The sequence below is a fragment of the Monodon monoceros genome, unplaced genomic scaffold, assembly GCF_005190385.1.
Source record: "Monodon monoceros isolate NGI ecotype Baffin Bay Population unplaced genomic scaffold, NGI_Narwhal_1 Super_Scaffold_2, whole genome shotgun sequence".
NCBI lineage: Eukaryota > Metazoa > Chordata > Mammalia > Artiodactyla > Monodontidae > Monodon > Monodon monoceros.
In genome coordinates, this window is record NW_021703776.1 from 38,339,421 (window position 1) to 38,365,233 (window position 25,813).

Genomic DNA, 25,813 nt, shown 5'->3' on the forward strand with positions numbered 1-25,813 from the left:
AAAAAAAAAAAAAAAAAAAAAAAAAAAGAAAAGTAGTGTTCTTGCTCACATACGTATTTCCATGAATCCATAATAATAAACTCTGGCAAGATTTAGCAACACTGAAACATATTATGTAGGTAAGAGTACCCTTATGATTATTTTACATTTGATGACTTACTGAAAAGAGCCTCCAAGAGATTTTGTTTTCGTACTGATAGATAAAAATAACAAGGAGTTATCCTCTGCAATCTCTGTAATCTATTCAAAATAGGAAACATCTCTGAGTCACCTAAATGAGCGACTACAAATATCCAATAATATTTTGGATGAAATGACTTCAATACTGTATCTAGGTTCAGATTATATACTACTTTTTTGAAAAGTGGTATCGTTTTGTTCTTCTCAAGTGAAAGATACAGATGACTTTTTATTTAAATTCTGGAAAGCGATACAACGTGTTGCTAAGTATATTAATATGACAAAAAATGTTGGTTTATTGATTTGTTGATGGTAATGCAAATTGAAAAAGGTTTTATCTTGTAAAATATCTTCAACTGTAATTCATCTCCATTTATTATCTGCTTATTTGGGCATAATTTCAAACAGGAGAAAATAGTATATGGGCTAGGCTTATTTTTAAAATAAAAAATAGATAATACTAGAGAGAAAAGGAAAGGAAATGTTTCTTAGAATTACCCAACATGTACTTGAGTGTACCAGCACAATGATTAATCTCCAAATAATAATGCCTACATCTGTCAATTAGTTTATATACAAGTCAGCCTGAATATTTTATATAAATTATAGCATCTTGACTGGAAACAAAAACAGATCATGATATTTCCGGGAGTCATCTGGGTCCCTCAGGACATAAATCAGTGACAAAAAATGCAATCTAAATAATAATGGGTTTACTGATTCATATGTTAGACTATATAATTCTTCAGTTTGATTAAGAGTATCAATATTTTCAATATAACTCAAGTAGTCTGATTCTTATTCTTATCGTTTTCCTACAAGATAATTAATGTGCGTGTAAAACCAGTCCTCTGTAGCATTGGGAAAAGGAGGATTGCCCCATTTTTTAATTGTAGTGTGAGAGAAGTTTTAAGGTTAACAATATTTTCAAAATGCAAAGTTGTGGTTCTTGTTACAAAATTGGAAAAGGACTGCTGATGTGTGAAGAAAAACAGAAGGTAAAACACTTAACTAATTTTCAGAGAATAGAAACAAGTTTTATTAGAAGTTTTTTTTTAAGTTGTGAAGCTGTGTTAGTCGTCACAGAATATAGGTAAGGAAAATGATGTGTGAAGGAGCTAGAGACGTGTAATTTTTTTCTTTATTTTTGTAAGTTTTACAAAACATAGCATCTAAAAATTGGTTAGGAGAAACATTTAAAATGTAGCAAGGTATAATATGTTCTAATGATTCATAATTATTGATTTTAAATTATTCTATGACACTGAGGGTAGTAATAGAAAAGAATTAATTGGCCTTTCAGTGATGAAAAGTAGATGTGTTTTTCAAAACTATTTGTATAATCTCCTTTTTCACATGTTGAATTCCTTGTGTTTGAAACCGCTTTGTGTAGTGATTTCAGATGTCATTAATATTTTAACATGCAAAGCAAATGCTGTCAGACACAGTTACTTGTTTAATAATGTTGACTCCTTCTCGTAGTCAAATGCAGAAAGTTACCAGTTAATTCATATTCTAGTTGTAAAGAGTTGTCCATGGGTCAGGTCAGAAAACTGGAGCTGTTTTTACTCTAAGTGTACCTGAACTATTACATTTAATTAACTTCCCTGAAACTAAGTAGGTGCTCCTTAAATATCTGTCAAACTGTATATTAACACTAAAGAACCTTTATATTCTTATATCTGGTGCTTAAATAATTGATTGGCTTAGTACATTCAGTAAAAGCAAATAAAAAAGACAGAGAAAGAGGGAGACAGAGAGAGAGAGAGAGAGACAAATATAACCAAGAAAGTCAATTGGTAAATGGTAGAAAGAGAGGGGATGTTGCAAGCAATTCTTTCACAGCCTAGGTCAGCATATTCAATTTATTATCCAGCTAGTTGTCCCAGCTGCCTGTGAAGGCCTTCCAGCAGTCATCCTAGGGAGCAGTATGTTAAGTGTGTGACCATAGTCCAGTCTCGTCCTCATTTTTAGTAAATGAAAAAACATCATTTTATCATGGCACCCAGAAGTGATCAGGCTTTTAATCACTTGCTCAAGTTACCAAGGGAAAGTGGTGGTGATTCCTTTCCAGAGAGTAGAATACACACAATTCCATAGTTCAGGACAGCATATCAAAATCCATGGAAAGCAAAATTAACTCCACATTGCTTGGTAACTGTGGAATTAGAGCAAAGGAAGGAGGATGGGTTAAGGAACTCTGTTACCTAGACTCTTTGAAAAATCTGGCCAATTTCCTTCCTTAAAGAACTTTTGCTGTTCCCTTTTATTGTGTTCACTCTTAACAGCATTCTATAAACCTCCTTTTTTAGAACTTATCACAATTGATATTAAATCATTTCGTATATTTTTTCCTGACTAAAAATTAACTGTAATGTGAGCAGAGACTTCTTCTGTCATATGTACAAATGTAATTCCATTGCCTATTACAGTACCATGTCTAGAGTAGGTGCTCAGAACGTTGGATAAATGATTTTTTTACCACCAGGGAGAACAGTCTAGTTTCCCCTGACGTTCAGAGTTAGGCATGGAGACTTGCTAATTCCTGCATTTGTGGTGCCTTCCTCTTTTTGTTTTTATACATACTGAAGAGAGTTTTTGTGTTGTGGACATCTTCTATTTATGAATACAATACTCCCTTTAAAAGAAGTAGAGCTTTATTTTATATTGATGCATACAAACCTTCATTACATTTTCACTATCAATTTTGGCTAGGCTCTACATGTGTCTATTTATATTAGTGAGAAATACTGTAACTTAAATATTTCTGTATATAATCTCAGACATCGTGGTATATTTTATTAATTCAAATATCACCCACTGACTCTATTTCTAAGTTTTTGGATATGGAAGAGGGGAAGGTGAGAAGTATGAACTTACAACTGCTTACTAGTCTGTGACTCTGATAAAAGCAGCAGTTGCAAATTTGGGACACTGCAAAAAGGGATGTTTTGTGAGTTTTTTCCCAAGATTATTTCAAGTATATAAACATGGAAATAATTCTTTAAAAATTCAGGGGGTAGCAAGTCAGATGAGGAAAGCATATTCGGTGATATTTGCATATCTAGTCACAAGATAAGCACAGGGAATTATGCTGAACAGAAATTCTCTACCTTAACTCCTTTATTTCAGTTACCACCAAATTTCACACCTAGAAAAATAGGATTGTGTAACAAATATATCACCTCATTTGGATTTTCCAAATATCTCATTGATAATAATATATGTGAAAATTCTCTTAGAACTATAATGGACAGTGCTGTCAGTGTGCTTTTGGCTACAAGTAACAGAATACACAAAATAAATAATAAGAGTCCATTTATAAATCTCACATGAGTAGAGATCCAGAAATGGACTGTTTCAGAATTGACTGATTAGGAAGTTCAACTCTCTTCAGGAATCTGGATCAGCATCTCTGGGTATCCCTTGCCTTTCCTTTCATGGTGGTAAGATGGCTGCTCCATTTCCAATTAGAATCTCCTACCTTGACAACATGCAAAAACAGGGGAAAGAATGGGCCTAGCTTTCCCATTGTACATGTCTCTGTTTCTGAATGGGAGATCTCTCAGGTCCTGTTTGTCAGCGCTAGATTACATTGTCATCCTTAGTTGACTTATTTCAGGAAAGGGGAATTAAAAATACTTCTAGGGCTTCCCTGGTGGCGCAGTGGTTGAGAGTCCGCCTGCCGATGCAGGGGACACGGGTTCGTGCCCCGGTCCGGGAGGATCCCACATGCCGCGGAGCGGCTGGGCCCGTGGGCCATGGCCGCTGGGCCTGCGCGTCTGGAGCCTGTGCTCCGCAACGGGAGAGGCCGCAGCAGTGAGAGGCCCACGTACCGCAAAAAAAAAAAAATACTTCTAAAGTAGAAATATGAACAAAAGAACAATTTAATGATGATCACCCATCTCACCTATAACATTTCCCTTATGGCTTAGAGAAAAGTTTCATGTGATGCTGCATTCATTATTATATTTAATGAGAGACAGTATGGGAAAAAAGCTAGAATTCCTGAGTTACGTTTTGCACTTCCCATATGATGTTGGGTGAGTGACTTCTAAAGCTCATTGGGTTTACCTGTGACAGTGCCATGCTCAGTAACAGCAGAAAATATGGCTATCACAAATTTCATTTCATCTCCCTAACAGTTTTCTTAAAGAACTTTTTATGATTATGAAATACTTATTTTAATAATAGAGATCTAATTATTATTGAAAGATATTCAGGTCTAAACATCTTGGACACCATTTAAACATTTTATAGGTTTAGTTTTACATTTCATATAATTATTAATTTATCATTGTTCTTTGGGGACTTACTATGTATGTATACTTCTTTAGACTCTGCAGTATGGCATTACTGCTGCTTTTGTACTTTTCCATTAGAATATCCATCTCTTTTTACATACCAAGGTGGAATATTTTATGATTCTGTCTGAAGTTTCTGTAGCCTGTTTCATTGTCTTTTGAGTGCTTAACAAGCATACCTTAAGAATGAACATTAGATACAAGCATTTTTATATGTCATTTAAAAAATATATCTTTACCTGTGGTGTGCAAACATGAAAAATGTTTGCTGTCTTCGGTGTGAATATAAAATGTCCCCACTGTAGTAATTACAGCCATGTTCCTTCCTTATGAAATAATGTTATCAACATTATTCTTTTGCTATGAGAGTGTATAAATTGCTATTTTTAAAAAACATAGGTTTGAGGGTTTCAATAAAATGTAGTTCTTTTTATAAAATATAATCATATTAAGAGCAATACCTCACTACATTTAGGAATAAATGAGTAACCCTATAACCAATGTCTGGTGTAACGTCTCTTGGCAATGAAAAACAAAACTGAATTGAGTTCTATGACATAAATGTACCATTTTAAACACCCTATTGCTGTAAGTCAACAGTGACACGTCTCTCATCACCACTATTGTTAGCCAAATTCAAAATTCCTGCTATGTTTCTAGAGTATTCCATCAAATTGTAAGGCTAAATTTTGTATTAAAATAAAGTTATCGAATTGTTAGAAACATTGTTCTCCATGAGAAAATAATTTTAAAACCAGTTTTGAAATGACTGTTGAAATGCTTTCATAACAGGACAAAAATGAAGCAAACTAATGTAAATGATGAGATTTTTGAAACATCTTTAATGAGTAAAAAAATATTCATTTAAAATCCATTTTCACTAAACTACTTAGGACATTATGTTTTTGCTTTCATTTTAAAAGCAAAGGTCGGGGCTTCCCTGGTTGCTCAGTGGTTAGGAATCCGCCTGCCAATGCAAGGGACACGGGTTCAATCCCTGGTCTGGGAAGATCCCACATGCCGTGGAGCAACTAAGCCTGTGCGCTACAACTACTGAGCCTGCGCTCTAGAGCCTGTGAGCCACAACTACTGAAGCCTGCACACATAGAGCCAGTGCTCCGCAACAAGAGACGCCCCCGCAATGAGAAGCCCACTCATCGCAGCTAGAGAAAGCCCGCTTGCAGCAATGAAGACCCAACGCAGCCAAAAATAAAATAAATTTAAAAAATAAATAGAATTTAAAAATAAAATAAAAGCAAAGGTCGGGGCTTCCCTGGTGGCTCAGTGGTTAAGGATCCGCCTGCCAATGCAGGGGACATGGGTTTGAGCCCTGACCCGGGAAGATCCCACATGCCGCGGAACAACTAAGCCCGTGTGCCACAACTACTGAGACTGTGCTCTAGAGCCTGTGAGCCACAACTACTGAAGCCCACGCACCTAGAGCCCATGCTCCGCAACAAGAGAATCCACAGCAACAAGAAGCCTGTGTACCGCGATGAGGAGTAGCATTCTCTCGCTGCAACTAGAGAAAGCCCACTCACAGCAATGAAGACCCAACGCAGCCAAAAGTAAATAAATAAATAAACTTATAAAAAAATAAATAATAAGCAAAGGTCAGAGGATTTTATTATCTGATGATCATGTTATTCATACAGTATAGATAGAATCAGTTAAGGATGCTTGAAAAGGGATTCAAGTGTCTATTAGAAGAGTTCAGTTTTATACATATATAAATGGTCTTCCAAAGCTGCTATATCATCACTAAATACATGAAAATAATAAAAGAAGCACACCTGTGAGAGAAAGTTGACATTTAATTTAAGAGTAATTTCATTGCATTAAAACTTTCTGTGTGTTTATGACTTTAGAGTTTTCTACAGTAAGGTAAATGAGGCAATTTCACCCTTTTTATGTTGCATCTTTGTTAGGAGTGAGCATCATATCTAATTAGGTTCTTTGGTATTATTTTTGGTAAATGCACTGGCAATTCATGTTTTGTTTGTTTTGTTTTATGTTTGCTGCATTAGCATTACTTAGCAGACAAAGTTTAAAAAAAAAAAAACAACAGAAAACCTTTGTAAACCAGGAAGAAAAGTTCCAAGGAAAATATATTGCTAGAAATTAAAATGCGTATTTGAACAGAACTTGTAGAACTAAATATTAACTAAATTTCATTATGACAGGAATAATTGTTTTGCCTGAGCAATATTTCTGATAGTTCACATTTTCCTGAAGATATATAAAAGAAGCAGAATTACTGGTAGTAAGAAAATGCCTGGTAAATGGGAGCTAATTTTATTTTTACCTGACCGTCTGGTAGCCAAGCACTTTAAATATTAAACTGAAGCCTGCAGACTTACAATTAAATTCATTGAAATACGGTTTAGTATATTAATGACTTAAAATTATAACAGTATGAATAATTTTTTTTGTAGGACATTTGTCATCATACCTGTATCCACAAAACCTGTGTAAGAACACAATAAATTTGACTCTGGTGTGAACATTTCATAGTGGGTTAAATGTCCAGTTACCTATTTCTTAAAATCCACAGCTATATGTTTTCTCTGACAAATCTGAGTTTGAATTATTTGGATCATTTTCTAATGTGAGCCATAAAAATAAATAGCATACATGCTTAAATGTGCATTTTTGCATTTCTACAACCTAAAGACCAGTTGGGTTGAAAAAAAATAAAATTTAACAGCTTTTAATTTGTCATGTGGAATCTGATTCTATGTGCTTTTTATTACCTCCATATATTTATCTAAGTGAAACATAAAATGGTTGTAATAATGGAGAATTTAAAGCAGCTTTTGCACATGAGCAGTAATGCTAACTAATATGGTGAATAAAGACTGAATGTAAATTCTCAGAATTTCTGTTTCTTGTGATGTGTTTGCTAAAATGAGTATATTTTGGTTAGCTGATACAAGCTCCTCATCATCCTGGTTAAGCTATGAAGAAATTTGATGGACAGAATGGAAAAAAAAAAAATAGGGAGTAACCATTTACATGCATTTAGAAGCCATATATGTGTATTTGTGTATGTATGTATATATATAATTTTCAAACTGTGATACAGTGTACATTACATCATTATGTCACAGAACCTGTCAAAATGTAGACTCATAGCCCTTTCTTTGCTGGAGTAATGCTTTGATATTCCCACATATACCTCTAGAGATAACCTAGATATGGCAGAAATCAGTATAATCTAATACCACCAGTTCCTATTGATTCTCCCTCATTTATGTCTCTTAAATTCAGCCTCTCCTTTCCATTTTCCTTGCCCCTTGGTTTAGTCCTTGAATTTTATTTCATTTGTACTATTCCAACAGCCACGTTTCTGTCCACAGCACCAACATTTCGCCATTCCAGCCCAATTATTCATTTCTGTGAGTTTTATTTATCCAACAAAGCTGGCTATGTCTCTTCACTGCTAACAGAATTCTTTTAGACATCCTATAAATCTATAATATCAAGTCCAAACCCCTTAACTTGGCATACCCATTCTGAAAAAGACCCTAGTTAGCCCATACTTAGGCAATCTGTTAAGTCACACTGCACTCCTAAAGACACCAGAACTTGTCTCGCCTTCCTCCTGTTTGCCTTCTACTTATCCATTATAACGCTCTCGTCTTCTAAAGCTTTCTGGACCCCTCAAGGCAAAAGCAGGTGATTCACTGAAGTGTTTTTTCACAATATTTTGCTCATATCTAATTTAGAGAATTAACTTTTCAATTATTTTATATGCCCATAATCTTAACCATTCTGAGCTCCTTAGAGACAAAGATAATCGTGTTCATATTTGTATCTTTAGAACTAAACATAGTATATGGAAGTGAATGTTCTCACTAAACATTTGTTGAATGAATGACTGGATGAATAAATGAATCCAGGAAGGTCTGGATAAAAGGCCAACAGAAAGATATTATTAGAAAACTTGTTGAATGTAGAAAGACAATTCCAAACAGTCATAAAACATATACTACATATTATTCTGATTGTCTGGAGACCATTTCACACAGAACAATATTGTCCTCTCATATCATGCTGAATGATATATTTTTCATGATAATGATGAATCAATAGGAAAATATTTTTAATTTTCCATAAACTAAATTTTCCATTAACTTCAGCCATTGTATAAATTTGTAAAACTACATTTATTCTATAAAGTACATTATTTGCATTAATTTAATATAAACTTACATGTAAACTCAGGCCCACAGATCTTACTGTTAAATGTTTGCCCTGTTCTATCTAACTAGCTATCATCTATTTCTGTCTACTCAGATATATTAAATCAGGCCATAATCCGAGGAGATATTCTCTAGAAAAGAATAATGATTCATGGTGCTAGAGTCCTATGAAACTTATCTTGGTTTTCAGATTATTGGCCTTAATATGGTGATTAATGCAAGAAGGGCTAGTGAAAATTTTGTAAGCAGATAAAACCTTGTATGAGGCTAAATATTATTGGGTATGTCTAGATAGATAAGATTACTTTTATAGTTTGTAATATTATATCAGAGAACTCTATACAACACAGCACAATAATAAGCACTGTATTAGGTTCCGTGTCATCTTATGTAACAAGTAAGAGGGTTGCATTAAGCAGTAAGGTCCTTGCCAAGTGTCTTTTTTAATTGTTGAAATGTTTTACATTCTAATGTGAAAAGTACACATCCATGTTTATAAGGAAAAAATAATTTGTTGTGAGAGAGATATTTGAATATCATTATAAAAATTTCTTTTTGTTTTGCCTTCATGTGAGGAAGCATGTATCCCATTTTACCTGTATTTTCTTCTAATTGAGGGCGTGATAGCTTGTTAGACTATGTATAATTAAAGACTGCAGCTTTTCGTGAGAATGAATTTTTAAATCCACTACTGGCTAATATAAAAATCTAGTCAGCCTTTGTAAAATTACATTAAATGATCATTAATTTAATTATCTGGTACAAAGAACCAAAGATATGGTCATTGATTTGTGGGAGAAAATAAATTTTGAGCATCTTACTTCCGGATTAAATACTGAAATAGTTTAAACTATATTTTCTTTATAACTGTATGTTGATAAAATATATTATTTCTTTAGTTCTTTCATGCTATATCATAATTTCCCATTATTGTTCATATAACAGAGGATAGTATCTTTAAAAAATAATAGTGATCCAAAAATTACTAAATTTTATCTTTATGGATAACTACTATTTTTTCTTTTTAATACACTTTCCAATCATGATAATTTCTAATGAATGCATAGGCATCTAGAAAAATTGAGCATATTTAAGTTTGGTCTCCTTTTCCTCATGAAAAGCCTAGACTTTTCTTTTTTTTCTCTCTCTTTATGATTACAGAGTGGCTGGTCTAAAATCAAGTTGTCTAAGAACAAGCTAAGAACCATAAGCACTAAAACCATATTTCAAAATCTGAGCAACCAATATTATAGAAAAGGCAAAGATATACTTGAATCTGTCAGATCAATACATTCCTATAATCCCCTCCGGGACAATCATATAATTTGATGCTTACAGTTAAACTCTGAAAATTATGTGACCATCTATTACATAATGGATGGGACGTGTCCTCAAACCTTTTTTATCACTTATAATACAAGACAGGCCTACCCCATTTTTAAAAATCCCTCCTGTTATTGATAATTGCCTAAGATGCTTCTTCCTTTCCTTTTTCAGAATGAAGAACAAATTTTGGTATTTTGAGTTTGGCACATCTGAAACTTTCTCAGCCACCTGCAAGAAGCTACATGAATCTGTAGAAATAGAAGTAAGAAAATGAATTATCTTTATAATACTATGAAATGGCTTGAGTTTGATTATTAATATGTTGTGCTAGCCCATGGAAGGAGTTAGAATTTTAGCGACTCATATAGCTTTACCCAAGATTCTAAAACGTCATTTCTGTCACTCATTGAGAATCTAGCACATCTGAAATACTAATATAAAGTTAAGTTTGAGTATGAGTTGTTTAATACAGCATAAAAGAATGAGAGGTGGAACACAACTTTAGAAATCAGTGGGCATAGTATGGACAGAAAAATGTAAGATAAAAGGAAGTACTTGAAGGGAAAGAAAAAAAGTTGCAAAATACATTTTTAAAAACTTATTATTTTCAGGTCTCAATATCTTATAACCTTTAAAACACAGTTCACTAAAATTGTACTTACTTTTATGAATAAAGTTTAAAACATATACTTTTCCATTCCCATTCCCATTCATTAACTAGGTCTTTTCTCAGTTCCTGAGGTTGCCATTTCCCCATTACATTTGTAGGAAGTGGAAAAGCCAAGAAAGAGAGCAAAGATAGCAAGAAAAGATACACTTTAAAAAGATTTAGAGCAAATACGTCTACCAAAAATATAGACATTGTAGGACTAAAAATTTTGGAGACAAGTTATAATAGAAAATGAGTTAGTTTTATTGAGAGATTTTTAGGGGTTAAAGAAAAAGGAAAAGTTATATTTTGTTAAGTTGTAAAGACAAATCAAAGGAACAGAATTATGAAACAGGGACACCTAATGACTAGCTGATATGAATTGAGAAATACTGGCTTTAACACTTTTCTTTTTAAAAAGAAATAAATAACTTGTCTACTGAGACCTAAATCATTAGTGGCAAATATTAGGGTAATAAGTTGGGTAGACAAAAGTAGTTATGGACCACAGAGAGTCATAATGATGGTCTGGCTAGGTTCTTCATTATCCCAGCTTTCTAACTTACTATTAATGATAATAACAGCAAAAGTGGTACTATTTCAGAATGTAATCTTTTGGGACTTTTTCCTCATCATGATTGACAAATAAATTGAAGCATTAGGGGTAGAATTGATTGTCATAGAATGGAAAAAGCTCTTCATGACTGAATCAGATCATAACCCTGAAAAGGGATATAATCACAAAAGGTAAAGGATTTGGGCTCAATAGGCACTTCCTGTGATTGCTATTTGTGCTGATAAATATGTGTATGTTTTATATATATATATATATATGTATATAATACTTATACAGCTATATGTACATATATATTTAGAAAAATCATCTAAGACCTCCCTTTACCTTCAAAGCTCATTATTTAAGAAATCATTATATAGTAGATTTTGAGCATTTCTGCCCTCAGAAACCGATGCTTGAAGAAAATCTGCAGTAAAAGGCAAAAATGAAAAAAAATTAAGGTATGGCTTCTGGTTGAATATAGGGTGGATACCCTGAAGCCTCTTGCACCTCTCCTTACTTTCGCCTACCACTGAATGTAGATTGAAAAAAAATTATCTAAGAGAGATATTTCATGTTCATGGATAGGTAAACTCAACATTGTTGTGATGTTAGTTCTTCTCAACTTCACCTAAAGATTTAATATAATCCCCAAATTCCAGTAAATTATTCTGTGAGTATCAACAAACTGATTCTAAAGTTTATCCTGAGAGTCTAAAGACTCAGAATAGCGAACACAATATTGAAGGAGAAGAACAAAGTTGGAGGACTGACACTACCTGACTTCAAGACTTACTATAAAGTAGTCAAAACAGTGTGATATTGGTGAAAGAACAGACAAATCAATGAAACAGAATATAGAGCCAAGAAATAGATTCCCATAAATACAGTCTGCTCTTCTTTGACAAAGGATGAAAGGCAATACAATGGAGCAAAGAAGGTTTTTTAAACAAATGGTGCTGTGATGACTGGACATCCACAGGCCAAAAAAAAAAAAAAATCTATTCACATTTCTTCACCCTTAACAGAAATGAACCCAAAATGGATCACAGAGCTAAATGTAAAATGCAAAACTTTAAAACTTCTAGAAGATAACATAGGAGGAAACCTAGATGGCCTTGGATATAGTGATGCCTTTTAGATACAACACCAAAGGCACAGTCCATGAAAGAAATAATCGGTAAGTTGGACTTCACTGAAATTAAAAATGTCTGCTCTTTGAAAGACAATGTCAGGAGAATGAGAAAACAGGCCACAGACTAAGAGAAAATATTTGCAAAAGACATATCTGATAAAGGACTTTGTATATTCAAAATATACAAAGAACTCCTACAACTCAACAATGAGAAAATAAACAGCCGTCTTGAAAACTGGGCCAAAGACTTTAACTGATACCTCACCCGAGGAGCTATACAGATGGCAAATAAGCAGCTGAAATGACACTCCATATCATATTTCATCAGGGAAATGCAAATTAAAACAGCAGTGAAATACCACTACACACCTATTAGGGTATTGAAAACCCTAAAAGCTGGTGGGGATGTGGAGCAATAGGAAGTCTGATTCACTGCTGGTGGGAATGCAGAATGGTACCGCCACTTTGGAAGTTCGGAAGTTTCTTACAAAGCTAAACATGCCCTTACTTTATGATCCAGCAGTCATACAGTATATACGGTATATACCTAAAGGAGTTGAAAACGTTATGTTAACACAAAAACATGCACATGGATGTTAGTAACAGCTTATTAATAATTGCCAAAACTTGGAGGCAAACAAAAAGTCCTTTAGTAGATGAATGGGAAAATAAGTTGTGGTATATCCAGACAATGGAATATTATTCAGTGCTGAAAAGCTACCAAGCTGTGAAAAGACATGAAGCAACCTTAAATACATTTTCCTAAGTGAAAGAAGCCAATGTGAAAAGCCTACATACTGTATGATGTGAACATATGGCATTCTGGAAAAGGTAAAACTATGAAGACAGTAAAAAGATCAGTGGTTGCCAGTTAAGGGGGACGGAGGAAGGAATAGGCAGAGCACAGAGGATTTTTAGGACAATAAAAATACTCCATGTGATGCAATGGTGGTGGCTACAGGTCATTATACATTTGTTCAAAGCCATAGAATGTATACCAAGAGTGAACCCTAATGGACACTGTAAACTTTGGGTGATTATGATGTGTTAATGTAGGTTCATCAGTTGTAACAAATGTACCACTTTGGTGGGGATGTTGATAATGGGAGAGGCTGTGCATTTGTGGGGACAGGGTGTATACAGGAAACCTCTGTACCTTCCCCTCAATTTTGCCATGAGCTTTAAACTGCTCTAAAAAGTAAAGTCTCAATTTACAAAAAACAAACATCGATCTATAGTATAATATTATGTATGTCACAAAGTGAAAAATGTCCAAGGAAAAGTTTGTGTCACATAGCAAAAGACGTGTGAGAAAAATAGGTATGGAAAACATTGATTTTAACATTACAAGTGATAAAATTCGGTGATTTTGTTCCACTGAGCTTTACATCTTAAGAAGAACTCTTTCGGGTCATGTTTCTACATGCCCTCCAAGTCTGGCTTCCCAGCTCTGCATTTACTGCCTTATTCTATGCACCGCTGGAGTAGCATTTATAAATCAGAGACAGCACTGTGCACTCCCCATTCTATTGTTGCATATCTTGAAATACTGTTATAATTTTATGAATTTATCTTAATTCTAAAGCTTGTTTTGTGTGTGTGTGTGTGTGTGTGTGTGTGTGGAAGGATGGTAATGTAAAATCTGCTTCTCTACTCACTTTTTAATGAATCCAGTCTATCATATTAGCAGAATACGCCTTTCTACCCTCAAGGTTACTTCATAATTAAATATAATAAAAACAGCAGTTTGGAAATTTGATTCTGTTTGCTGTTGCTTCCTGGCCTAAAATTATACCAACTATGGTTTGAAAATATATGAGAGAATAAAACCACTTCAGTACAAGAGTACGTCAAGTAATGGATATATGTTTTAATGACAGCTTCTTCCAAACAAAGCATTTGCTGTGTGACCCTTTACCTCATATCTCTCTTTCATTTAGGAAGCTGTTTTCTGAAAAAGGTGAATATTTGGAATAATATTAATATCACAGGCTAATAGTTGATAAAAACAACAGCTAAGATTTATCTATTATTAAATATACCTCATGCTTGGAGCTAAGCAATGCACATCCATTACCTGTCTTAGTCTTCGTCAAAATCCTATGATTTAGAGATTCTCTTGCATCTCTATTGCAGAGACACACATATGAGCATTTTCTTTCATGATTTAAAAAAAGAAAACAAGAATTGTGTTGCTTGCTGCCAGAATGTTTAAGGAAACAAATCATTTGGAGAATCAAAATATAAATATATACATAAAGAGATGAACAAAGGTGAATTTTTTAATTTTAAGAATTTCAGTTATCTATATACATAGAGAGGTTAACAAACGTGAAATTTTTAATTTTAAGAATTTCAGGGGCTTCCCTGGTGTGGTGGCACAGTGGTTGAGAGTCCGCCTGCCGATGCAGGGGGTATGGGTTCGTGGCCCGGTCCGGGAAGATCCCACATGCCACGGAGCGGCTGGGCCCGTGAGCCATGGCCGCTGAGCCTGCGCATCCGGAGCCTGTGCTCCGAAACGGCAGAGGGCACAACAGTAAGAAGCCCGCGTACCTCAAAAAAAAAAAAAAGAATTTCAGTTATCTTTTAACTTTGTAACAAAAGATAAAAAAATAAAAAGATTAAATGAAGAGCTTTAAATTTACAAGATAATATATTAAAAGCAAAGTTTGTATAAAACTACCTGGGGCATGGATATGTACCTGAGAATCTCAGGTCACCATCTGGGATTGAAGCTTACAAAGTTCATGAGTTTTTTATTTGTTCCATGTACCAGGCAAAGTTCATGAGAGAATAAAATGGCCTATTCTCCAAAGTATTTGAGTCTTTTGTTGTTTGGTAAGACTTGGGAGGGTGGTATATTTTAAGGCCAGGAATTTCCTCAGCTACTGACCTTTGTCTTAATGATTAAGTATTTCTACAAAACCTAAATGAGCTCAAGAATTAACAAATTGCAAGAAGAGTGTCAGGGACACAAAATAAATTAGCAGAATTTGAAAGATAAGATTCTGATTGCCCAGTAACCTGGAAAGCACAGAGTTATTAAAGGCAGTAGGGCAGATTTTCACAGCTTAGTCTGTGCTTCACCTATATCAAAATCATCCTGGACGGTCTCTCAGCATGCATTTAGAGAACAGTAGCCTATCCTTACCGCTACCAAAACACCATCTTGGAGTAGTAGAAATGAAACGTGTGAATGAACATTCTTTTTTAAACCCTTTATTGAGGCATTGTTGACCTACAAAAAGCTGTACATATTTAATGTAGACAACTTAATGAGTTTGGAGAAAAGAATATACCCATGAAACTATAATCATATTCAAAGCCGTCAACATTTCAACACCTCCAAAAGTATCTCCCTGCCCTCTTTCTGTGTGTGTGTGTGTGTGTGTGTGTGCACACGCATGTGCGCACATGTGTGATAAGAACAGGCAAAAGATCTTCCCTCTCTTCTAAAGCTTCCCAGGTGATTTCTTTTTTTTTTTTGCAATGAAATTCTAGAAACAATGATGAAGGGAGACATTAAAGGTGTAGACCTCAACAAAGATGGTCCTAGTAATCAAAAATTGGATTCATCAAGTCCAAAACAAAAAAATACCTCCCTGTTCCAGGAAAGTACAAGAAATGTGGCGTTGAGGTACTGTTACCGTTTCATTAAGATAAATACATTATAATTTTTCTTACTGAGGAGAGTGAGGAAGAAATGAGACAGATGAAAGGTGACCAAAGGTGAAATTTCTCTTCTTTAGTTACCACAAGTTATTTTTAATGAGATAACTTTTGGTAAGAAATTTAATATTCCAGCAATAATTTCTGGCTTTCACAGAATCTCCTGAAAGAGAGAAACATGTAAAATTAAAGTGCTTTTCTGCTGATACTTATAGCTAATGCTTGATATCTTTTTTTTTTTTTTTTTTTTGGGTTCGGGGGGCCTCTCTCTTTTGTGGCCTCTCCCGTTGCGGAGCACAGGCTCCGGACGCGCAGGCTCAGCGGCCATGGCTCACGGGCCCAGCCGCTCTGCAGCATGTGGGATCTTCCCAGACCGGAGCACGAACCTGTGTCCCCTGCATCGGCAGGCGGACTCTCAACCACTGCGCCACCAGGGAAGCCCCAATGCTTGATATCTTGAACCAGCAGTGTTATTGTTACTATCAACATGTTCAGCAACTGTGTGTGTGCATACACGGTACCAGTTTCAAATATTCCTGTTTTCCAAGTGTGCTTCCATCTTCCTCTCCTTTACCAGTTATCTCCCATTCCACTCTAAAAATAATCTTGCAATTATCAGCAATCAGCACTTTTGTCACCGTCACTGGACTGCCAGCTAACAGAAAAATCACCTAAAAGGCATGTTCTGGGTCCCTATATCACACTGTGTTTTGTGGGTAATACTTTTCAAATGCATTTCAGAAAACACGGAGCTTAATCACTGGGAAAATATAGAATACCACAGCCTTCTAATCCCATTAAGCCATTTATATGTACGTTTTAATTTGTAGGTTTGCTGCTATAGTTTTCTGCAAAACATAAATAGTTTTATCCTATGAATTATGTATGAATTTGCAGAAACTCTTCTAAAAGCAGGTATATTTAAGTCATTTTACACCATACCATTTTAAACAATGAACAAAGCAATGTTTTTATGTTTCATTAAGTAAAATTATGAATAAATTTTATCTGACCTGGGCATAGAATTAGACTCACTATGAAAAAATATTTACAGTTTATCATTAATCATATCTTATCAGATTTATTATCCACACTTTTATGGTTCTCCAAAGTTCTTCACATGTTTTAAATATTTCTGTCAAGTGACATGTTAACTGAATCTAAAACACTAAAATCACATATAAAAGTTTGTCTTTAACACTTCTGTGTAATGTGGTGCAGGGTATATTTATAAACTAGGATTAAAATATATTGGAAGAAAAATTTAAACCATATTCTTTTAGGTAAATTTGTCTCTAGAATAAGATCTTCCATTTCAAAACTGTAAAGAGTGGACAATGGCCTCACAACATTGCACTCTGAAAATAGCTCCCATAGTAGTATACGTTAACGACCTCTCTTCAACATAATAAAAATATTCAGGATTTATTGACTAACCAAGGCTGTTAGCTTTTAAGCTTTTATATTCTTTTTCTCTGTAGCTACCTTTTTAAAAATCATAAATCTTCAAAGTGGATGAAAATATTATCTGACACAGTATTATAACTTGTTTATATTTCATAGCCTTCACCTCAGCTTTTATTTCCATGCACTCAACTGGTGTGCTATACAACTCCTGGTCTTCATCAGAGCCAGCACTGGAAATTTCCAGACTAATGAACATAACGTTAAAGCAAACAGAGGAAGGTAGCCTGGGGTCAAGAACTAGTGGAAACAAATTATTAATAAGTAGGTATTTATGTAAGTACACTATCCTCTCACAGGAACCTCAGTGTTCTCCATTGGTCCTTCTTCTTTGGAATTTCTTAAGAATTTTTTTCACTTTTCACAGAGCTGCTTACTGTTTCCTTAAAACTACACGTGCCAAGACTCTGAAGAGTGAAAACATGAATAATAGTATACACTGATGTTTTTCAGTTGTCACATGTGATTCCCCTAATTCAGTTTAAAAAAAAAAAAAAGCCTATTTGCAACATGCTCTCCTTTTTTGCAGATGAACAAAGGAATACTCCTTCGCTAATTCTGAAAGTAACTTGTCACAGTGGGGTTCGAAGGCCTAGTCAAATAATTGTCTTAGTGTACTACCTGCTGTGTTCAATATTGAGTGAAAATGGAAGCCAGGCCTCAACTCCAGCTTATTTCACAATTCTTCTGTTATTTAAATGATTTTAGTCAGTTTGGGGGAAGCCAGACCTTTATAAATTAACAGCAGGGAAATACCAAAGGTGTCAGATTGCATATTTATCGTCTTTTTCGTGTAATACTTAAATATGTATTAAGAAGTGACTGACATAAATTAGGCAGATTTCAGAAGCCACAGGCCGTGGCTTGTAGAGGACCCCCTTCTGCTTGACATTTCATCCTTGTCAAAGATCAAATTATTTTAATTTAGGCTGCAAATTATAAGGAATGAAGACTTCTTTGTGGGAATTCCCTGTGGTAATCTGACTTTTGTTGTTACTGCTGCTTGTCAGTGTGCAAAAGATATAATATGCATGCAAATAAGGTTAAAAAATATGTACTATCTAATTATCCAGCCAGTACATTCCACTTGAAGACAGTAGGAGGCCTGACACACAGTATGTGTTTGATTCATTGAGGCCTGCAGGGTATTTACACAAGATTACTTTTAATTATGAAATTAATATCTGTTTATCTAGAATATATAGCAGTAAGTGAGTATACACATGAGCAGAATTCTTTAGTAAAAAGAAGTCATCTTAATTTAATACATGAAAAGAAGGGGAAAAAAATCAGTTGTTTCTAGGGGGAGAAAAGGCATCATCCAGACCTTGGTTTCACCCTCGTTGAAATAAATTGAATGAAAACTTGGCACCTTCTCTAGAATTTGTTTCTAGCCCTGCCAAGTAGGCTCAAGATGTGTTGCTTTATTTCACAGTTTTTATATTTTAGTGAACAAGATACAGTATTAGATTCAGTATGATGAGGAAAATGTAGAAAAAGAGAGGGTTTTTGTTTGTTTTTTGTTTTTGTAATTTTCGTAAAGGATTATCTCTTCCAGTTTCAAAAATCATGATTATGGTGAGAAAGAGAATGATGAAATTGTATCCACCTTTTTTTTTTTTTAACTGTAATAAAACATATAGCAAATAAAACAATCCCGCTGCAGATATACTTTAACTGATGAAATGCATATCCCTAACAAAGTTTGTTTGTAAAGCATAGTGTTACATATTGACATCTCTGCTCATATTGACGTCTAACTGAAAATGGGAGGACAATATCTGGGCTATATTATAATAAGTACCATTTTAGGAAACTCAAAGCAAATGAATAAATAAATCATAATTACAAAAATACAGTATGGCCTTGTCACTTTCCACACGTGCACATCAGTAGAAATGTATGGAAAATTCAAAAAAGTAAAAAGTGATCACTCTGAGTATTGCAAAGCATTGTCTGGTAGAGTGTTCCATATTTTGCATCGTGAAAGGGTGTATTCTCACCAGGCAAACAAAAAAATCTGGCTGGCTGACTGATTTTACTTCTCATTTTTTCGTTAAAGCAGCTATAAAGTAATGATGGGTTGGAGATTCCTTTTTTTTTTTTTTTTTTTTTTTTTTTTTGCGGCACGCGGGCCTCTCACTGTTATGACCTCTCCCGTTGCGGAGCACAGGATCCGGACGCGCAGGCTTAGCGGCCATGGCTCCCGGGCCCAGCCGCTCCGCGGCATGTGGGATCTTCCCGGACCGGGGCACGAACCCGCATCCCCTGCATCGGCAGGGGGACTCTCAACCACTGCGCCACCAGGGAAGCCCCTGGAGATTCCTTTTACTGCTGCTGCTCTTGGCATTTGCTTCACTCAGCCTGCCTGGTTCTCCATGTTCATTTAGATAACCATACCTCTCGTTGCCTTTGACACTGTGCTTGGAACTTAATCTAGTTCAAGAAACCATCCTTGGCCACTTCATTGTAATTCAGATCTCTTTGAATTGCTGTTTTTCTTTTTTCAAAAGTCTCTTAAGCCATTTCTTTCTCTGCTCCCCTAAAATGAGACCCTAATTATGAATTCTGTTTCTTTATTTTCCCCCAATAGTACCTTGCAGTGTGTTCTAAATAGGAGCAGTCCTTAAAATTTCTGCCTAAAATTTGACAAAACTTTCCAGAATCAACCTCTTTGTAACACATTGGAAATTTGCAGCTGGTTATATATGCAGACACTAAACTGGGCCCCTTTCGAAGGTTTTCTGTAAACAGAGGTACACTGGTGATTTAATTTGATCATTTTTAAAGACTATTTAAGATACCTGGTAAATGTTATTGGTTGCTTTATCTTTTATATTGACCTTTAGGGCAACCATTTAAGTGTTCTTGAAAGGTTTATTTAGAAAGGACAAGATTATAGATTTTTAAATTCTTATTAAAAGATAAGGAAATACAAAAGATGAAATCAAATTGTTTCTGTTCTTTTCCTTTTTCTAATCAGTGTGATGGAGTACAGATTGATTTAATAAACATCTCTCTGGAAGGAATTGCTATTTTGAATATACCAAGCATGCATGGAGGGTCCAATCTTTGGGGAGAGTCTAAGAAAAGACGAAGCCATCGCCGAACAGAGAAAAAAGGGTCTGACAAAAGGACCACGCTCACAGATGCCAAAGAGTTGAAGTTTGCAAGTCAAGGTAAGTTTTCTAACATTTAATTGTTGCTTCTTAATCGGCTCTTAAAGACTACTTTAAACGTAAGAGTTTTCCATTGCACTATACTCTATATATTTATGCAGTTGTATTTTTTATATCAGATATGCAAGTGTGATTAATATTATAATAGATTCTAAAATCATGTATAAACTGGCTATATTTTCATGGATTTTTTTCTCCTTTATTCTCTTTTTTGTGGGTATAGCTCTTGACACAGAAAATAAAATATACGTGGGTATTTAGTGGATAATAATATAGGATGTATTGTACATTAAATTCTGGAATGTGATCATCTTGGTCAGATGTTTGAGTTGCTATAACAAGGGCCTAGTTAAGGCTTTTCTGAGGTGTGTTGCAAGTTTTATTTTTGGCTTTCTTCAGTCAGGCTATGATTAGGAAGCTATCTTACATGAAACTGTTGTCCTAAATATTATATATAATGGCATTTTAAAATATCCCACGATAAGTTTTGGTTATCTGCTTCTAGTTTTCCAGAAATTTAGTAAAAAGTAGAATACCTGGGAAACAAAGGGCAAAGGACTCACAAAATAGGGTAGAATAACTATGGATCAGTTTTCCACTCCATTGAATTATACTTCACATTGGGACATGACAACTAATTCTTGTTGATAAACTGTACAAACAAAGACACCAAATTGTTATTATAATCTTTTGGTATTATAATAATTGATCATGCCCCAATTTATGTATAGTATCCATACTATTTTTTTTTAACCTTCCAGAATCTATCTAATACCTTTGATGGCATTCAGATGGCCAAGAAAACATATTGGCTCAGCTCAGTGTAGCAAAGGCAAAATATGAAGAGATCACAGCCTTATGGGCTCAATAAAAATAAATATTTTTTTAAATAAAGAAAATAAAATGTGAGGATGGTTGATAGGCTTGGCGGTGGTAGGAAATAGCTTTATGTTTTGGTGTCTTCAGGTATCTGAAGGTATCTGATTCAAGTTTCAGTAGCAGGCGGTGACTTCTGTTAGATGGCACTTGGTGACCATGAAGGTGAAAAAAGATTGACAGAGGAAGTATTAAGTATCCTCTTGAAAGAAGTGCTTACTACAGCCTGCCAATAACAGAAGGTTTTGATGCTCACTAAATGAATGGGTGATCCTAAAGAGGCAAATCCTGAAGAGTTGTGTAATTTAATGCAAGAAAGTTATACCAAATTAATTAAGATGCTTTCTATTCAGAACGAATGTAACTGTATGAAAACATGGAGGAAAATGGTTTTTTGAAGAAGTACGTAGAAAAAATGAGTAGGCTTGTGCTATATGAATTTTAAAATGAGAGAAATTAGGTATAATTACTAATTTCTAGGATTTATTGACATTAATAATGCATTTATATTTAAATGTAAATGCAGATTTCTAAAAAGATTCCTGAAAATTTTCTAAGTTTAAAAATTAGTTCAAGGACCATACTAAGACCAAACCTAAAAAACCTCTGCTTCTATCCCTAAGGAAGCAATGAGTACATATAGTAATATAGTCCATATAGTTAAAAAATAGTTTTACATATATTATATATATAAAATGATAATTCTAGGTTTATTTTTCTGTTTGGTCACTGCCTATTAATACTTGGCATGTCCCTTGCATGTAGACATTTCAGATATGTATCTGAATTGATTCTCAGTGCTCAGCCGCCAACTATGTTAGCCCAAGGAGATGTTAAAGTTTGTAAAACTCGTGGCTGTGCTCCACCAGGACAAGTGTCTGTATACTGTGGAGCTACTGCAGACATGCTGTCTGTTGGTCTCACTCATCCCCCTTTGTATGCTAAGGAATACACGTTTGGAATGAAGCACACGCAAATCAGCCAGAAGTATTGTATAGACTGTCAGTGCCCATAACCCTAGGAAAAGGTCTCTCTTCCCATTCTGTCTTCTTGCTTTGTACTATGAAACTATTGGGACCAAGTTTCCATAAACTCGGGAAAGAAGGAGGAATGAAGTGAGAACCTACAGGGTTTGTGACTTAGGGATACATTTTTCTCAGTACAGAGATTGGGAAAAGCATTAGAAATCAGAGTTTTTGAAGGTCATTGTATGAGTAATAACAAAAGCATGCTTTATAATTGATTTGGCTCAACTTTTATTTCCCTCTCTAAACCAACTATGCTTGTAAGTTTGGGTTTAGTTTTATTTCAAGATCAGTGTAATTGAATGCTTAAAATGACTTCATCAGCTGAATATTTTAAAAAGACTTCTGTGTTAATCAGTCTTTTATTAATTTTATCAAGATTTTTTCATTTTGATATATTTTACAACAAAATAGCTAAAAGTATATCAAAATGCTTCAAAGTTTTGATTTCACATTTATTCTGTTAATTCTTAAATGTTACACTTAATAATCAGAAATGAAAGAAATTTACTACTTAAAATATCTGCATGTATCCCTTCGCGAAATGGGTAAATGTTTCTATCATTTGATCTTGTTTTCAATTTCTTGACACAAAGACAATAGTATTAAATGTAAGGGTCAATCAGTATTTTAAATCTAAATATATTTTCAGATTTACACAGAATGGTTACAGGTATGGCCTTTAGAATGAAATAACAGAAACTGTATTTCTAGTCCAACAACTTTTCTTAACCCAGATTCAAATTAGTAACTTCACTCTTGGAAAAATATAAGTAAATAAATGAACAAATTAATAATGTAAATTTCTTCTTTTTAAGTTGTACTTTCTTGAAATATTAACTAGCAACTTTTCTGATATAGCTCTGTAAAACATTTGAAGTTTAAACTGAATGTTTACTATATTAGAATGGATGCTTGTTTCCATAAACTTTAGAAAGCTTTTCGTGGTGGGGAGAATGGGGGAAGCATACCTAACTATAGATTCTTGAAGTAAAGATAATTTTTTTAATTTAGTAGAAGGATTTAAATTAAGAAAAAAGTTTACAAGTTTGTTTTAATTTAAAAAATGTCATAGATCAAAGGTACAAGATCAGGTTTGGAGCATTACATACTCATTTATACTTCACCCTACATAAACTGGAGCTCCTGCACAATTTTTTTGCTTGCAATCTTTGAGGACATTCACAGCATAAGATCAGAGTATCTTCAATTAATAAATTCACTGCTTGGAAATTTTACAGTTGATTTAATTCGAGTTGATCAAAATTATAAGTAATTAATTTAATTACATTATTGTTTTAGCAAAATACTCTAAAACAGATGCAGTTCTGAAACATACACATACTCACATTCATCTAATTCAGACACTTTCTTTGTGGGTTTGTCTTTTTCTTTTGTTTTTGTTGTTGTCTGTTTTGTTTTACTTCTTTTGGAAATAAAAATGAGTGTATCATATGTAGATGTCATGGTCTTTAAGCAAAATTGTAAAGTAGGCAAATTAGATCTTCAGTGCTCTTAGCCTTAATATTCAGTCTTTCCCATTTCTTTCAGTTGCTGAGTTAATCTTTGCCTCCTCTTCTTCTGCATTAAATCCAAGTCTCAGAAAGATATCTAATAAATTTGTTCACATTAATATATAAATGACTGATTGCAGGTGAAAGTAGAGGTATTCGCATTTTAAAAGAAATAAAAGCCTTCAGATAAAACATTATTTTTCAAACTGTGTTCCATTGAGCTATAACTGCAGTTCTTCAGAGGTTCTGTAAAAACTTGGTTTAAATTCATTTCTGTCATATTTTGGAACAATAACATAAAAACCTATAATAAAAACACTGTAAAGTGTGTTCTATAAAAACATTTTGTCATACAATTCCCAAATCATCAAATTGTGTTACCAGACAAAAATAACTTCCTGGGCTTCCCTGGTGGCGCAGTGGTTGAGAGTCCGCCTGCCGATGCAGGGGACACAGGTTCGTGCCCCGGTCAGGGAGGATCCCACATGCCGCGGAGCGGCTGGGCCCATGAGCCATGGCCGCTGAGCCTGCGCGTCTGGAGCCTGTGCTCCGCAATGGGAGCGGCCACATCAGAGAGGCCCGTGTACCGCAAAAAAAAAGAAAAAAAAAGAAAAATAACTTCCTTTCCTCCTCCGGTTCCACCTCCTCTTCTTCTTCCTGATGGGTGTATTGATCCATAGATAGATGGATAAAATGATAGTTATACCTTTCCACACATATGTTTGTAAACATATACACATCTAAATAAAAAACAACTCAATAACTATGACATTAATTGCAAAGTCTGTAGCTCTGCAATGGTCGTTTTAAAATACATCTTTGTATATTCCATGATGTACCAAGGGGAACATTACCACCACAGTGTATGTGAATCACGAGGAATTAAAAGGCCTGCAAGCTCAGGTACTTTTGTTTGACACAAGCAATAAAGAGTGCATAACAATCAATGGAAGTGAAAACAAGGTGACAATACTAATGTTTTTTATGAAAATGGAAATCACTCCTTAGAAAAGTTTTTGCTCATAAAAAATTGCATTAGTTAACTAGCTCCCCAAAATAACAGACTTGTACTAGTTTGTATATCAAATGCACTTTTAACAGAGATGTAGGATATAAACATGCTCACAACTCCTGGTAAAGAACCAGTGATAAAATTGAAACAAAGTTTCAGCTAAATATGCAGAATAAGGTAAATTTGACTAATTGAAACTTCTAGTTAACATCTGAGGCAAACAGCAAGTAAATTTGTATTAACTAAGTTGAAAAACTATATTAAAAGTACACCTGTGAACGTGCTTTTTGATAGCGAGGACCTCTCAAGTAATACGAGCAGTTTTTAGGCATTCTAATGGTTTTAAGCTTTGATGATACAAGTCCAAGTATACCATTTTCCAGTAATGAATGCAGAATGGTGCAGGACTGCCAAGTGAGATGTAAAAAGTTCGTATCATTTATGATTACATATCTGTCTGGATCAGGATATTCCCAGTATCATACAATAAAAACAAACTGCAGAGATCATTGAAAAATAGGATACCTACAACACTGCAACTATCCTTATCAAAATAACTCTGTTATTCTCATAGATTGACTATATCACAAGTGTTAGCAATTTAAACGTGTAAAATATATTTGCACAAATAAAATTCTAATTTTCTCTTTAATTTACTGGTCTTAAAAATATTCCTTCATTTGAAAAACAGAAAAGGTTGACTGCTTTAAAAAGTTTGA

General features: G+C 34.4%; 1 protein-coding gene across 6 annotated transcripts in view; it reads left to right on the top strand.

Annotated features, from left to right (window-relative positions):
- DGKB (diacylglycerol kinase beta) overlaps positions 1-25,813 on the top strand; it is a 703,373-nt gene that overhangs the window by 491,796 nt on the left and 185,764 nt on the right. For all 6 annotated transcript variants that reach the window (XM_029233668.1, XM_029233663.1, XM_029233664.1 and 3 more), the window contains 2 exons: positions 10,187-10,277; positions 20,472-20,667. In XM_029233668.1, coding sequence (XP_029089501.1) covers positions 10,187-10,277; positions 20,472-20,667 — 287 coding nt within the window. The remainder of the gene's footprint in view (positions 1-10,186; positions 10,278-20,471; positions 20,668-25,813) is intronic.